Source organism: Microtus oregoni, unplaced genomic scaffold, assembly GCF_018167655.1.
Source record: "Microtus oregoni isolate MIOR12 unplaced genomic scaffold, Mior012 000026F_ref0000081, whole genome shotgun sequence".
In the NCBI taxonomy this organism is placed as follows: domain Eukaryota; kingdom Metazoa; phylum Chordata; class Mammalia; order Rodentia; family Cricetidae; genus Microtus; species Microtus oregoni.
The window spans coordinates 19,092,635-19,109,666 of NW_024543085.1; the positions used below are offsets into that span (position 1 = coordinate 19,092,635).

The following is a 17,032-nucleotide window of genomic DNA, read 5'->3' on the forward strand; positions in this document are numbered from 1 at the left end:
TTACTTATAAACGTCAAAGCATATAGCCAAGAGGAAGGAAGACAACAGATACAGCCAGAAGGAAGGAAGACAGCACATACAGGCAGCAGGAAGGAAGACAGCACATACAGGCAGCAGGAAGGAAGACAGCACATATAGCCAAGAGGAAAGAAGATAACAAAATTACAAGGCAGCCTGTGAATGAGAGAAAATACATCCGAGAGTGGGCTAACATTTGAAATATACCACACATAATCCAATTAAGAGCAGAAACCCTAAAGTAACCCAATCAAAATGGACAAGAGAACAGAACTGGACATTTATCAAACGAGGACCTACAAATGGCCAATGGGTCTCTTGCTTATAAGAAAAATGTTCAATGCCACTAATCTTCTTGGGAATGTAAGTAAAATCAAAATGAAATATTACCTGCCCTTGAACAACGATGGTCACAAAAACCCCACTGCCTGATATAACAAGCGGTGGGCACGGACATGAAGGGAAGAGCTTAGGTACCATGGGTACCAGTGGAAATGGATACATATGCTGTGGAAAGCATGCTATGGAGGAGCATGAAAAAAACATAGAACTATCATAGGGTCTGCTATAAATTCAAAAGAACAGAAATGATAATCTTCAGGTATCTGTACTTCCATCTCACTGCAACTTTATGCACAATAACCAAATCACAGAAGAAGTATCTACTGACAGACAAAGGCTGTGGCAAATTTGGTATATGCAGACAAAAGGAAATCCCATCTTTACCCTTTGTGATCTACACGTAGATGAAGAGCATCATGGTAACAAAGCAAACCGGCTATGGTAAGAAATACTACGTGACAGCACAGCGTGCTTTTTAACGTCGGGAAAGACAGAGAGTATACTGGTTTCAAGGTAGGTAAAGCAGGAAAGCATCACCTCTGTTTTGTGAAGTTCCTGGTCACAAGATCAGTAAACTGTATAGATATACCATGCATCAGAGAGAGCTCTGGCCAGCAATGCTGTTTTGCACACTTAAAAAGTGCTATGAACACACATAGTTAGTTCCTTTTTTTCCCCTCTTCCCAACCTGGTTATAATAATAAGGAAGAGGGTGGGAGGAAACTTCTGGAAGTGGTAGACAGGTTTATAATAGTCTCTGTGAATGGTTCCATGGTTGCATTTTTATATACATTAAATATATGCTAAGTTTTACAACAGCGGTACTTCAAAGATGTGTCTAAAAAGTCATATGCCACCACATTAGAAATAACAGCACGTGCATGCAGAAACACATTACCTGGGTCCTTTTCTGCGGGCCCTAAAACATAAGAAAAGAGAATTTAAGGCTAAGCAAGCAAAGAAAACTAGCCTGTCTTCCTACTTCTAAATCATTTTATATGATCTTGCTCTGGCCTAAACATTAAAAAATAAAATAAAAATAGGAAAGTTGGAAGTAGAAACTAAAAAAACATACAAGTTTTCCTCAGTGTATGTGCAAACATTTTATGTTTTTGAAGTAAGACAGCTTAGCAGTACTTCTTGAGTAGATTGTTGGGATCCATTTTCTAGAATACTGTCATATTAAACTCAAAATGACTCCAGGAAAGGGAACTATTGGAGGATCCCTGCTTTTTTTCCATTTGGTCTTAGGACAGACTTCTCTGTGTACAAATAAAAGAAGATCTTCCATTTCTTTTATAATGGGCTCTACAACTATAAACTCCTGAGCAACTCAGAGAAATGTAGTCTATTATTCTCGCTGCATTCTTGCATAGCAGTAAAACATATTGCCAGAGGAGCTCAGAAAGAAAAGTTGCCTTCAGTGATTTTTAGATCGGAAACATATTTGTACGAAATGATGGTTGAAGGTCCCCCCAACTTTCCCTCTGAGATAGTTGAAAGGTTTTAATGTCAGTTTGTATATCAGTTCTTTTAATCACGTTTGGAACACTCAAAAAAACCCCTAAACATGAAAACTACATGAACAAGTATTCAAGAGTGAAACCCCAAGTGTTTATCTTCCATTTCCTTCGAATGAACGAGTGTTCACTGCGTTTGCTTTAACACAACATGATATCGTAATTAATGATGTTAAGCTGGTAACTAAGGAGGTTTCATGTTGTTACTCTCGTGATATAATATTGGTTGCTATGGTGATGAGATGGCTTTTTTGTTAATCACTCAGGAGGTTGGTTATCACATGCTTGTTAGTGAGCTTGTCTATATTTGGAGAATAAAGGAAAGGCAGAACAACATTTATCTTTCTCACTGACCGAAAACTGATGAGAAATATTCTATTACCAATTAATTCACAAATTAACCATTCACTAAGCAGAATTTTAAAAGATTAAAAGTTACCAAACTTTATCTACAGGATGACTACGTTCTTATTTTAAGCTATAAACATTTAATAAACATTTAGCAAGACACAAACTTTTCCTTTCTCTTTGGTAATGACACATGTATGATGTAAATTTTATGATTATTTGAACAAACAATTTAAAATCTTCTTCAGTACTTTAAAATCGTCTGTCAAAAGACTGGAAAATTAAAATCTGATCTTGTGACTCTGCTACAACTTCCCATTTATTTATCTCTAAACATTTAAAATATCAGTGTCCTTGATGAATAAAACTCAAAGAGGAGGGAAAAAAAGTGCACAGTCCTCTCAAGAGGTCTCATCTTCGAAACGCATCAATATAGAGCAATCAATTAGAAGCGGCAGGAAGTACTATCGGCTTATGTCAGCCCTCCCAACAATCCACAAGTTTCTTCTTCCTCTTCTGAACGACACTGCAGATCAGAAAATAAAATTCCGTAATGCTACACTGACCCCGCTCAGGAAAGAATCCATAGCCCATAGTTTAAATGTTAGGCATACTTACAGTGATGTCAAAAAATACAACCCATGAAAACACCTTTTGGTTTCTTGAAAACTCAAAATAAGAACAAAGGACAACTTGAGCAGGGATCCTAGGTCTTCCATTCAAGCGGAGTCCCAGGAGGCATATTAAAGCAATGAATAGGAAAAGCGCTTCAGTTCGCCAGCTGAGATTTTAATGAGACATTTCCCTTTGCCACGGCACAGGGTTGTTCGGGGAGGGAAAGGACTTTTCAGAGAAAATTCAGTTAATAGGCATTGTTGGCTCTCACAGCCACTTCGGCAATTGCTCAGGGCACTGACCTTCAATTTTGGCATACTCCGTGAGCCTGGTGTAATTGATCAAGGCAGCTTTCTCCAGACATTTTCTGACCACTTTCTTCACCTCCTCTGCGGGGATAGGAGTGGCAATGTCTTTCATTAAAACCTATAGTGAGAAGAGAAGAAGAGTGGGGTGGGCGAAAAAGGAGAGAGGAGAGACGCTGCATCAAATAAGGTCTAAAAACAAATTACACAAATTGCCCCCAGACTTGAGTGTTCCTGGGAAGGGGGAGGGGTCTCCAGTAACTTGTGGGAAGTAATGAGTCGGCACTTCACAACTGGGACCTAATCCTTCAGTATTGGTTCCTCCTGGCTAAGCCTCATTTGTGCACATCAAAACCTCCCACAGGCCAGGTCACCAGGATTCAGTGTGACTGTCACTTTTCCTCCAGGGATCCACGACACCATTACAGCAGCTGTTTCAGATCAGGATTTCAGTCTTTGGCACAAGTGATAAAGTTTGTCTTGTGTAGTCCTAAGGTAAAAGCCCCAGGTCTTCTGAATACATGTGAAAAAAATTGTAAGAGAAACTCCGCCACGAACAGGCATAATTTTGGAGGTCTGTAAAAATCGCTAATTAAACTTCAATAATTGTGATCTGCTGAGCACCAAGTGGTGAACTACACAAAGATGAAAGAAACTTCTTTGCCTTAGAGGAATGGACGCTTTATGGGAGATCAAGTGCTGAGGCACATGGAAACTTCCTTCAGTTTTGGACAAAAAGAAGATGCAGGCCATTCTTTGCTGGGGCCCTAACATGTGTTCTTGGATCTTTTCCCATAACATGTTTCATTATTGGCAAGAAGCAAATACAGTTATATAAAAAGTTCAGAAGGTAATTTTAAATACTTTCTAATGAGGCAATCAAGCCTTTCATTTAAACTATTTTTTTTCATGCATTGAAAGTAATTGTCATGCTTTGTTTATATCCAAACAATGATACATGTGATAAAATGGTAATATACAGTGCTTTTTAAGTGTGGTAAGCATTCTATCAATCTCTTACATTGAAATAAATACCAACAGAGACTGAGAACATCCATTAAAACTTTATTATTTTATTCTCTTTGCACCAATGTTTGCACAGTCTTGAATATCTTCTAGCATGCAAGCATCAATAACCACTGACAGTATTTTCAAGTGTATCTAGGCAAGATTTTCTTTCTTGAAAACAGCTAACTTGATCATTTAACATGTCTTTTATTATCACATTCGATTAGGACATATATATTTGGTACTTCAGAAATGCATAATAGGTCTTTGTAGCCTAAAAATACCTTCTGTGCATAGTAAAATAAATATAGGCATCAAATGTGAACTATTATTTTTAATGAGATCTGTATTTATCTCAAAATGATGCTGTTCCATACACAGACTTATGATTTTTACCTAGGTTTCCCATGCAGAGAAACATCAAATAGTAGAAAGAGTAACTAGAAATTAGAATGGATATGTTTACCTCAGAGGTAAGGCTAAGGTTTGAATAGTATTTTATTTTCTCTAGGAGCCTGAGCACTTCATGTGGGGCTCTTAGGTGTTAAAAATTCACTTGCAGATTTTATTGTGTTTTTGTAAGTTGCTAATAAGAGAGATTTCAAGATAAAATGAAGAAATGGTCCTTAGCATTTCTCTTTCAATTCAGTAAGAGATGTGATTAGGGACTGTAACTAGAAAGGGTCACACTGCCACTGTCAAAGCAAGGCACAGGGCATCTCTGGATTACTACCTCTTCCCTGCTGGGAGGAAAAGCAAGACTCTGCCATGGAAACCAGGACACAGAGAGGTTGTGTGAGGCACCCAAGATGGTATTCTGTTACAAAAAGTAGAGCAACTTTAAGAATTGAGTTACTTGTAATGGCCTTAAGAAACAGAACAGAATAAATATCTTAAAAAGCTAAGGCTACATGCAGCTTTTAACGTCATAAAAATTTGAATATAATTAACTCCATACTGTTTCATTCAATGCACATAAAACAGGCGACAAAGTATAACACAAACTCAACCTATAATCTGAAGATTTCATTTTAATCACCCAGTCTAGCCTTACCTCTCTTATGAGCAATGTTCCTGCTACCTCTTTCTAATAGATATGCTAGGAAGTAGCATCGATTCTAAAGTTAGTTTAGCAAAAAATAGACAAGATGAAGTCAATAAATTAGGACCAGCATAATAAAAACAAGCTACAGAGATTAAACAAAATTGTTTAGAATTCTGATACTGAAACGTTGCTAAGACCATTTATTTAGTTGGCAGCATTACACCAACATTTGGAGATCAATACACATGAAAAAAATACTTTCCTCAACACCCACAGAAATAGCACACATGATGCCTTAAAATTGTTTTTAAGGATGACTTTAACAAGCTTAGTTGCTATGTATTTTTGTAGGAGAAATGTATTTCTATGATTTGTGAATTATTTGATGATAACACACCAAATGTAGAGCCTAAAAGGAACTGAAAGGAATGATATGTCCATCATTTTACACAGGGAATGCTGACATGTACGAGGGCTATAACTGCTGGAAAAAACAGTGGATCTGAGAGGATAATAAAAGCGAGTGTGAAGTGGTTTGGGATGGAGAAAGAACTAACAGGAAGTAAACAAACAAGAATGACAACAAAACAAAGCATTTCATGGGATGATAAGTGGGGGAAAAGATGGAAAGATAGATATCACCAAAATAAAATGATAACATAATATCAGGGTAGTATGGTGGCAGGAAGGTGTCAAAGGAAGAAGGAGGGGGGAGACAGACAGTAGTAACAACAGGTACACCGTTCATGCAGTGCTGTGGGTTCAGCAAAAAGCGCCAAATCATGGGGGCTGCTCAGTTCAACAGCTGAAACACAGCCCTCAAGAACATAAACAGCATCTATCAACCCTTATACATACCCTTTCAAGTAACGAAAGCGTAGCTTTGAGAGCACCCTCAGGTCGTCCAAAAGGAAAACAGTATCTTTAAAAACAAAAGGAGGAACAAAAAACCATCAAACATCTAATATTAACCCAAGAGCTAAATGACTACAACGTTGATAACTTGACATTAGTGGAGAACCTTGAAGAGAAATGGAAGAGCGAGCTGGTTTGGAAGTTACTTTAACTGTAAAATTTTACCAAGTCTATGAATCCAAGGTCTTGAACTAGCTAGGCATCAATTATGATGAAAAGGATTATTAAGTTTTCATAATACATTCACTAAAAGAACATACATTAAAGAAGAGTGATTGTAGAGAAATTATTGTATAATATCGAAAACTTTCTTATTTAAAATTTGATATATTAGCTCCAGAAAAAAAAGGAAATAGTTTTCTCATGCCTTTCTATATTCATGTATGGAAGGATAATATATATACTTCCACTGTATACCAAACTTCTAAGATCAACAATGTTTCAAGACCCTTATTTAGGGATACTACAGTTACTGGTGTTTAATTCTTTCAACTCCCTAGGACACATGCAAACCCTGTGCAGACCTTTCTCAGAAGAGCCAATGTTCCAGTGTTTCTTGTCTGATGTATTCTAACTGCAGAGCAACAACTGGAACAAATGTGACTATTCTGAAACTAAGACCAGACACATCTGTTCAAGGAGAAAGTGGACCCCTACTAAAGTTAGTGGCCACAGGGTGCTAACAGGTGTATTTTTATTTCATGTCCATCTCCACATAGCACTGAGAACTGAGCTGGTACATAGCCTGCTGCAGCCACTGGCTTTCTTGAACTAGATTCAGCCAAGATCCCTCTCCCTCCGAGGCTGTAGCGCCCTCCCCAGGATGCAGACTGCAGGCAGCTAGCTGGCTGTCCTTATGCTGCTACCCCACTTTGACTTAGAAATCTGCAAATTAATGAGTTGGAATGGAGTTTGCTTATCTCCATGTCCTACTCAATTATCTAGTGGCCTCAGGAAATTATCTCTTTCTGCACTGTAATTTGAATGGATTTATCTAGAAAGCATATAAGTTTCAAGTAAAAATTTGTTTACAAAACTAAATTTTAAAAGAAAGAATAAAAGACGTACTTCTTCCTTTAAAGAATGTATTTGCTTTAAAGAATGTATTGGGCTTCCCACAGGTCAGGGAACCCTGATTGCTCTTCGAGCAGATGAGGGAGGGGGAATTGATCGGGGGAGGGGGAGGGAAATGGGAAGCGGTTGTGGGGACGAGGCAGAAATCCTTAATAAATAAATAAATTTAAAAAAAAAAAAAAAAAGAATGTATTTGCATTTGTTTGGGGGTTTATTTGTTAGGTTTATAAAAGTTTCTCCAGCATAGATAAATGTAAATGAGCATTTTCCAGATCTAGCCACATAGTGTTTCCTTCAGAGTATTAATCGTTTATTAACTGTTAGACCATGTATTTGCTTAGTTTTGCCTCTCTGTGCCTCGTTCCCCTACATCGAGACAATTTATTTTAATAGACTTTTCTCTGCCGTGGTGCTTCTTATGCCTTAGCAAATTAGCAAAGTAGCTTTAATCACTCTGTGTACTCTAAAGCTTAATCCACATTTAAATAAAGCACCACTTGGGTTCTTGTAGTTCCTCTTAATCTTTTCAGTGTATTTGCATAATCCGCCCGTTGTCTTTCCTATTGTTTATTTCCATTAACCTATGGGGGAAACATTTTATGAATGGAACGTTACTGATCCTCAGATTACATTTAGCATTTCAGGGCTCTGAGGTCCCAATGGGTATGTTCTGAATTAGCATTGACTGTGCGGGATGTGTAAATAATGCAGCACATTTAGAGTAATCCTGAATCAATAACATATAGAAAATAACTACACAGAAGCTTAACTAATCTTTATAATGCAAGAGGTTTAAAAGAAAGGAATCATTTTGCTCTGCCACCTTTCAGGATAAATATTTAGGGGTTTTGCCTCTCTTGACAGCTATGCACCAGCAAGGCAAAGTGGAAAACATTCAATTATTGAATAAAATTCAACCACATTTAATACCTAGTCTGAGAAAACTAAAGGCGACCTCCTTCCCACTATGCTAAATGAGTTTCAAAGATAAATGAGCCAGGTTACACCCACCATACGATTAGTCACCACCCCCTTCCTTATTTAAATGCAGCATTAATGTTTATTAAAATCCTACGTGCATGGCGCACACTTCCTTCAACAAGCTGTTTTGAAAAAGAGACCTTGCATCCTTCGTGTTTGTTCTGCCTTGCCCTAAATAATTTTTGTTTTAGAAAGTATAAAATAAAAAGATCAAGTCTTAGCTGCTTCTTTTGACATTTGAACTTTATATCCTCACACTGTGCACCTGTGATTTTGCTTCCCGACTTTCCTACCAACTTTCTGCTATGAAAGAGAATTCCTTGGCATTTATATTTTGGGTGCTGGGGACATTGCATATGACAGAGAAGTGCCATCTGCAGCTATTCTCAACCTCAGTGTTATCTAGTGGGATGGTACAGAATAAATTGCATGTATTTCAACTATAAGATTTTAAAAATTTAAGTTGTGACAAGGAAATTTATGTCCTTCCTCTTACTGCAGGCAACCAGTGATTAACTTTCTATCTTTGGAATGAGATTACATGTCTAGAATCTTACATAAGAGGACATAGATAGTTTGTACATTTTTGTGGCTGAGTGCTCAGTTGGTATTTCATCCCTTTGCATTGGGAGGCAACCACACAATTCTATAAGGATACTGTTTATCTAGTCCTTAATGGCCACTTACATGGCTAATTTTCATTGTATTATTAACAATTTTGGTATGCACATCCATTCAATCTTTGGTCTACATGGACTTTACTTTCATTTGAGAAAATTCCTAGGCATGAAATAGGTCCTATCTGCAGCAGATGTTGACAATTCTGAGTCCACTAACCCAACAGTATTTGAAAGTTCAGATTTGCTGTTCTGAATTGTAAGTATATTAAGAGGTCTATAGGGTTTTGTTTGCTTGTTTCTGGCTGGCCATTTTCCTGCTTCAAGTCTCTCTAGCATTAGAATTCCAGACTCTGGCCGCCACCCTGGACCTAACTTCAGGTTTAAGTTGAATTTCTCTCATGAATAATGATGTTTCCTTGACATTTTTTCCAGCACACGTAATTTTTATTCCTTCTACTTAATGAAGTTCACCATTTGGGGTCACCATTTAGTTGTCACACTACTTTAATTGAGGTAGAATAAAAACAGAAAAAAAATTATGGGGACATGGGAAAAGAAAAGAGCCATCAGCTTCAGAATCCAGTTGAAGCCTCTGGCCAAGTCAACAATTCCAACACAATTGGAATTGAAATTGTTGAAATCAAAAATTCCAACATAATTAACATTTGCTGCTGGGACAATATTTCTTCTTTTTAGAGATATTTTCAAACAAGAATGAAAGATGTGTTTTAATTCTCTTCTGAAATTCTAATATTGTGGTTTGAATTTATCAGTTGTAATCCCACCCATGGCATCTGCGAGGTCACCCTAGAATCCCACCCATGGCTCATGTGCAGGCATTCTAGAATCTCCTCCATTGAAAAATGAGACTAAAAAAGAGCATTGTTCTTACCAACCCCTCAGAGGTCACTTAACCACCGGCTGTATACATATGGCTAGAGTTAGGACATCCCAGGTGACTCTGCTTTGAGAAGTCCATACCCACACTCTCAGGAGTGCCTTCTATTCTATTCTGCTTTACACTGTCCCATCTTTAAATTCTTTTCTGTGGTGAAGTCAAAGATCAGTTTTACCTGATGGGAGGTCCTTAAACCACGAGAACAGCTGCACCTTCTGGAAGTTTTCATAAACTCCGTCTCGCAATGGTGTATTTTTAGGTTGTATGTGTCATGTTTTCACACGGTCTCTAGAGTTCCTAGTCATCCTCTGAAGTTTTATTTTAACTGTTCAATCTCATTTTTCATTGACAGAAGCTGTCTCTTTAAACTTCTCTAAAGACTTTAATAAAAAAATTCCAGCACTTTCCCTTTCCCCATACACTCTTTCTTTCCTCTTCCCAAGTCACCGCCTCCTCCCTTGTCATCCACCTGTATTATTTTCTTTCCTCCACATTAAATACTTTTTTCTCACATATCTGACGATCTACATGTATGACCATTTTTCAAAAGTATATTAATTGAAAGTCTAAAGAAGCTGTATGGATGTAGGCAGTTCTTAAGGATGACAATCTTTGTGGAAGGTACCTCTTGCTGAAATCTTAGGGAAGTCTATACTACGTACAGCTGTGGAGTTTTGGTTGTTTTTGTTTGTTTGTTTCTTAGGTTGGTAAAATAGTCAGAAGATAACATGCATGCCTAACTGGCCGCTAGCTTTGGGGGAGTCACATACATGAGCTGGAAGAAGTATGTAGTTCTCAGTTTCATAATAAAGGTTTATACTACCTTCCTATTGGAACTTTTGACCACAGGTGATGTTTCCTGTGCCCTCCACCTCTGTACAGGTACCTTCATTTTCTCTGTTATGTAGACTGATAATACTGGTATAGGAGAGCTGTGTAGGGAATAACAGCTGGGGATTTAAGTACTTCTCAGCAGGTTTATAACTCTTGTAGTTAAAGAGAATGATTTAAGTTAGAAAAGCTGGCTAAAAACAAGTCAAGCTAAGGCCGGGCATTCATAAGTAAGAATAAGTCTCTGTGTATTTATTTGGGAGCTGGGTGGTGGGCCACCAAAGGGGAGGGGGAATCAAAGAACAAACAAACAAAAACCTACAGACTCACAAAATACAGTTAACGGACTCTCTATACCAGAGGCAGCATTTTTAACAACAGTGAATGCAGAAGCAGATCTTCACAAGCACAAAACACAAAAACCTTCTTTAGGTCTGGGTTTGATTTGTAAACCGAAAATGGATGTAGAGAACTAAGTCTAAAGTTTGTAAGTTGAATTCCACTGTGGTATTGGGATACCGTGATTTTCCACTGTGGGTCTAGCACTAGTGACCGTGTAGGACTGAGTCCTTTGTCTGTACGTGTGGAGGTGAAGGCGTCAGCCGTAAGCCTCTAGTGTAAACCAACAGATGCCACATTTTCTCCTTGAGGATTTATTGCTCAGTACCATTCTTAGAATCACAACCTCTGAGCTCTTCATATTGCAGACAAGGGATAAGACACAGATTGGACATGTTCAAATGCAAATAACAATTTGGTAGAAATGTATATTCACAGAGTTTGTTGATTTTTTTAAATGATTTAAACCATATAAACATAACATGATAGGCATTCTATAAAACAAAATTAATTGATATAAAATACTTCATAGAGTCTAATAAGAGTAGTAGTAGAAGAAAATACATTTGCATATTTATATTTATGTTTCTAACTATTGGGTTCTTTGAGACTAATTAAAACCAGGGCAAGAATAATATCATTTTGCAAATGATTCTTAGTATTGCTATCTAATCTTTCAAAACAAGGAGCACTAGGTGTTCTAGCTTATGTTGTGAATACAAAGATAATTAATGGCTTAAGCAATGAATTTATTGACTATGTTATACAGGGACAAGTGAAAAGCACAAAAATTGTTACAGGACTTGAGACTATTCTTTGATAGAGAAATCTCCTTGCCCACTAGAGCTGGGATGGACAAAAAAAAAAAAAAAAAAAACAAAAAAAAAACAAAAAAAACTACATGAAGACAAAACTGCAAAGGAGAAGTACAGGAAGAGCAGATGAACATTAGAGCAGGAATGGCTCACGTATAAAAACAGTGGAAACAAACAGCCATCTGGGAAAGAGACCGCAGAATGAATCCTGGATCATACATTGCCAACAATTGGGACCTACCCGCAATTCTTGAGTGGTGGCAAGGAGATTTAATAAGAAAAAGTATATAGGGGCAGGGATGCAGGATAAAGCATGATTGGAAAAGCAGATACTTGGATCAAATACAATGTATACCTGAAGTGGCTTATCTGGTTTTCTAAAAGGGCAGATAGTCTCTCCTTTATTTCCTCAAACCGTTCTTTTTCTTCCACTGAAACAGTTCCAATTCCATCAGGTCTGAAAAAAAAAAAAAAAGAGAGAATCAGAGCAATTTGTATTAATAGATTATTTACCTTGAAAGATTTTATACATACAAATATGTCCCTAAATCATTCAAATAATAAAGTAAAAGGCATATTAGCCTTAGCTGTGTTTACACTGGGAATGTAATAGCAGTATTTGCAGCCATTTGCTTCATAGTTCTGACCCAGAATGAACAGAATGGGTTTATTCTTTTAGGCAGCCTTCAAGGTGAATGATAACAATGAATCGTTTCCAGACACACAGAGAACAACAACTAGTCCTTGAAAATGGCAGGGAAAATGTTCTCTAGTGGAATTAAACATCTGACCAATTAAATGACTATCCCCTGAATGGAACGATTATAAAAAATAGACTGAATGTAAATGGAAATGTCTTAACTGCTTCTCTTCCAAATAAAAATAAACAAAACATGAGCCTGGAGATACTCAATTTTTTTAAGAAACAGAAAATTTGGATTAATATGTGAATATGTAACTAGTAGATAAGAAATATTGAATAAGTAATACTTAGAAAATTCTCAAAAAATTCTATATCAATTTAAATCTCTGCTTGTATAGCAGTCTTGGGAAATTTGAGAACATAAACTATCCATGCTAATACGGTGTGGAAAACACATTAATCTTCTATTTACTTTAAACCTTATGTACATCAAGAACATCTTTGGCATTTGGTAATGGGCAAGAAGCATTTTTCTCATTAGTTTATTTTTAACTGATTATATTTTCTCAAAGATGTGCACTCATTATTCTAGAGTCTTAATATTACTGCTTGTGTATAAAATAGGTAGAAAAAAAGATTATTAAATGCAAAGAGAAATGGTTAGAATTACTTTGCAAACAAGGTTTTAATTTGATGTTTCCCATTTGTGTGTGTGTGTGTGTGTGTGCTCATGAATACATATTTCATGCTTGTTAACTAGTCAATTAGGACAAAAGCAATTAACTTGAAAGTTGTACCTTAACCTTGCTGACATAACGATCTTCCAGTCACATCTAAGCATCACTTAAGTATGAGGACTTTGTCCTTATAGACAATAAATAATTTGTGACTTCAGAAATTTGCATGCTGTTGGGATTTAGTCTTTGAAAACATTTCTTGCAATTATAATTAGTTTCTAAACAAAGAAATATTTAATTTTATATTTGTAATAACACATCAGTTACATTTGTCATATAAGAATGCATTTTCAGTGTTATCTAAGGGAAGACCAATGAGAAATTAGTGGTACTGATCTTTCAAGTACTTTTAGGAAGGAGAAAATGCCAATGTGTGAGTTACCCGCATACAAATACACTTAATTTTTCACATACTGTTTCAAAACCATCTTTCACTAAGCAAAGCTTAATACAAAGTCCAGAAAATTGTATTAGTTATTACTAATCATTTGTGGCAATGATCACAAAATATCATCTATTTTGTTGCTTTTTTATTTTTTTAAGACAAGGTTTCATATATCCCAGGCTAGCCTCAAGTGGTCTATACAGCCAAAAATGACTTTGAATTCCTGATCCATCTCCCAAGTGCTGGATCACAGGCAGGCACCACTGTGCTGGTGATGTGGCTCTCTGAACTGAACCAAGAGATTTGTGTATGTTAGGCAAACGCTATAAACTGAGTTATACCCCCAGTACTATCTGATTATAGTGGTATTTAATTTATATTTTAATAGATAAAAGCTTGCCTGAAGATCAGAGAGTAAAACAGTCCCACTGGTCAGCCTTACAGACCAGGCAGGGGGGACACACACCTTTAATCCCAGTAGCTATACTAGCTTGCCATAGAAACTAGGCGGCAGTGATGAACGCCTTTGATCCCAGCACTAGAGAGAGATATAAGATGTGAGGAGACAACTCTCACACAGTCTCATTCTAATATTTCTGGAGGTAGGGTCGCCATCTTGGACTGAGGTAGAGGTAAGAGCCAGTGACTGGCTGCTTTGCTTTTCTGACCTTCAGGTTGAGCTCCAATTTCTGTCTCTGGATTTTTACGAGTCATGCTACATCTGACAGTCTCATGTAAAGCATTAGCCTCAGACTTTGGGCATTCAGGTACAAACTAGTCTTAAATTATGTTGTTACACAGACAGCAATAAGAATCCATCCCATACAGTTAGTGACAGTAGACTGTTTCAGAGTGAGCCATGAAAATTTGGTAAAAGATCAAGGCATTTCCCATACTGATGATGAGTATGTTGATCTGACAGTTGCTGCATCGTGAGGCTTGAGTAACTGGTCTTGTTTCAACTGACTGATGAGATTATGCTCTGCAATCATGGAGCACTGCTTGCCTGGCAGGACAGAATACAGTTTCGGGCAATGAATAGTGAGAAAGATGAGTCTGCGGGGGGGGGGGTTCATCAACTATTTATCAAGGAGATAAATACCACCACGTGCATAAAAACACTGTTCGTTCACTAAGTTTATTATAACAAGTATAACTCAAAGACATAAAATACACTGGATGATTTGCCTTTATCCAACCCCCCCCCCCCTTTTAAAATAAGTGCACTGTGTAAGAAAAACTACTGGATATTAGGAATATGTAGTAGCCTTCTACTCTAGAATATCAGGCATGAATGACAACTTGGCTGTGATCAAGCTTCAGAGGAGTAGCTTAAGAGGGTTTAGTAATAAAGACAAGTAATTCTTATGTTATCAACAGTTTTCTGTTCACTATCACTGTCAAAAGAAACAATGTAATTATTAATTACAGAATTCAAACTATGCACCCAGCATTGGATAGGTGGGGTTTTTGTTTGTTTGTTTGTTTTTGCTTGCAGAGTAACATGATATTCCTAATAGTCTTGTCGGTAGTTTCCAAGAGAGAAGGATTATGGGGTTCACAAAGGTGAGGTTTCGTCTCCAAAAACAGAGGAGGCAGAAGACTGGAATTGAAGTTGAGTCTCCTACAGTCTGAAGCTAGTGTTCTTAATGTCCATACCTTACTTGATTTCTCTTAAAAAATAATGTAGAAAAGCATATTAGACAACAACAAGGACCCTAAGAGAGACATACATGGATCTAATCTACATGGGAAGTAGAAAAAGACAAGCCCTCCTGAGTAAATTGGGAGCATGGGGACCTTAAGAGAGGGTTGAAGGGGAGGGGAAAGGAAGGGAAGGGAGCAGAGAAAAATGTAGAGTTCAATAAAAATCAATAAAAAATAGTGAAGAACAGAAAATCCTATTTATCCTGGATGACTGGAGTTATATATGAGAAGCAATAACAGAGGAAACATTTTTAAAATTCTTATCAATGTCACACATTTTCTATATTACTTATGTAAGGTACAAAACTTAAAATCTAGAAGTTTAACAACAATGCCTCTTATCTACTTAGCTGAGGACGTTAACAACGGAAGCTGTAAAACCTTGCTCTTTTACATACCATAAATATGTTCACTGAAGCCCTGAGAGAAATCTTAAAGTAGTTACTGCAATTTCTAAATAGGTTTTAGTAGCATTAGAATAATATGAATTTTATTCATATAATTTCTTACTTCTTTTATGCATATGAATGTTTTGCCTGCATGTATGTCTGTTCTCTACATGCATGCCCAGTGCTCACAGAGGCCAGAAGAGGGCATCAGATGCCCTGGAATTGGAGTTAGAGACAGTTGTGAGGTACCTTGTGGGTACTTGGAATCAAACCTGTGTCTTTTGGTCAGTGGATAAGAACAGTCAGTGTTTTTATCCACTGAGCTAACTCTCAAGTCACCATAATAGATAGTTTTGTAGAACAAAATAATAGATCTATTAGAACTCAACCATCCCTTTGCTTCTTTTTCCACTTCTCTTGTAGGGCTACCCATGACCAGTTCTCCTCCACCATTGCATTAGCCCTTCTGGTTTTCCTCATCCAACCCCATCTTTGTCAAGTATAAGCAGCATGTTACTGTAAGTGCCTTCAAAAGTGGATCTGATCACATCTCTCTTGGCTTAATACGCTGTAAATGATGACATGGTTCACAAGCCAGGGCCTTTCTATTCATCTGCAACACGTTCACTGCTCCCCTCCCTTACTTGCCAGTCCTCCCACTCCATCCTCTTAACTAGTCTCACCGTCTGCGATGAGTCACTTCCTGTTTTCACAGCCTGCTTTTTCCTCCTTTCCATTCTTTATCGCTGTCCATTGTGCGTAAAGCCAGTTGGTATTGTTTTTTATTTATTTATTTATTAAAGATTTCTGCCTCCTTCCCGCCACCGCCTCCCATTCCCACCCCCTCCCCCGATCAAGTCCCCCTCTCTCATTAGCTCGAAGAGCAATCAGGGTTCCCTGATGTGTGGGAAGTCCAAGGACCACCCACCTCCATCCAGGTCTAGTAAGGTGAGCATCCAAACTGCCTAGGCTTCCCCAAAGCCAGTACGTGCAATAAGATAAAAAACCCACTGCCACTGTTCTTGAGTTCTCAGTAGTCCTCATTGTCCGCTATGTTCAGCGAGTCCGGTTTTATCCCATGCTTTTTCAGACCCAGGCCAGCTGGCCAGTTGGTATTGTGAAGTAATTACAAATTATTTATTCTTTGCCTCTTTCTTGCTCTATCTCTGGTATCTGACATGCTGGTTGAGACAGTGTGTATGTTCCAAGCAAACATAGTAATGAAACAAAGGAATACCACTCAGGAAGTGAGAACAGCTACTGTCCGAGGTTAAGACAGCACAGAAACCGTGTTTCCCATCTAAAGACAGGTAAACGCTTACCATTCCTCAGTAGTATTAGCGGCGTTAAAGTTACCTGGCATATATGTATCACAGAGCAGAATAAAGGATGGGAAGTTTGGTAAAAGGCAACCAGGAGCACGGGTTGTAGCTGAAGTACTTGGGTAGAAAAAAGCACTCTAACAGAGGAAACATCTGTTTAGACGTAGCAGAAAAT

At 37.6% G+C, this 17,032-nt stretch overlaps 1 protein-coding gene across 13 annotated transcripts in view; it reads right to left on the reverse strand.

The window, feature by feature from the left end:
* Positions 1–17,032, reverse strand: part of Cadps2 (calcium dependent secretion activator 2) — a 521,450-nt gene that overhangs the window by 112,761 nt on the left and 391,657 nt on the right. For 7 of the 13 annotated variants that reach the window (XM_041675414.1, XM_041675420.1, XM_041675423.1 and 4 more), the window contains exons 14-17: positions 12,030–12,131; positions 6,060–6,123; positions 3,146–3,269; positions 1,259–1,279 (exon numbers count right to left, since the gene is read on the reverse strand). In XM_041675414.1, the coding sequence (XP_041531348.1) occupies positions 1,259–1,279; positions 3,146–3,269; positions 6,060–6,123; positions 12,030–12,131 (311 nt within the window). The remainder of the gene's footprint in view (positions 1–1,258; positions 1,280–3,145; positions 3,270–6,059; positions 6,124–12,029; positions 12,132–17,032) is intronic. The other 6 variants (XM_041675424.1, XM_041675418.1, XM_041675426.1 and 3 more) reach the window with 1 other exon arrangement.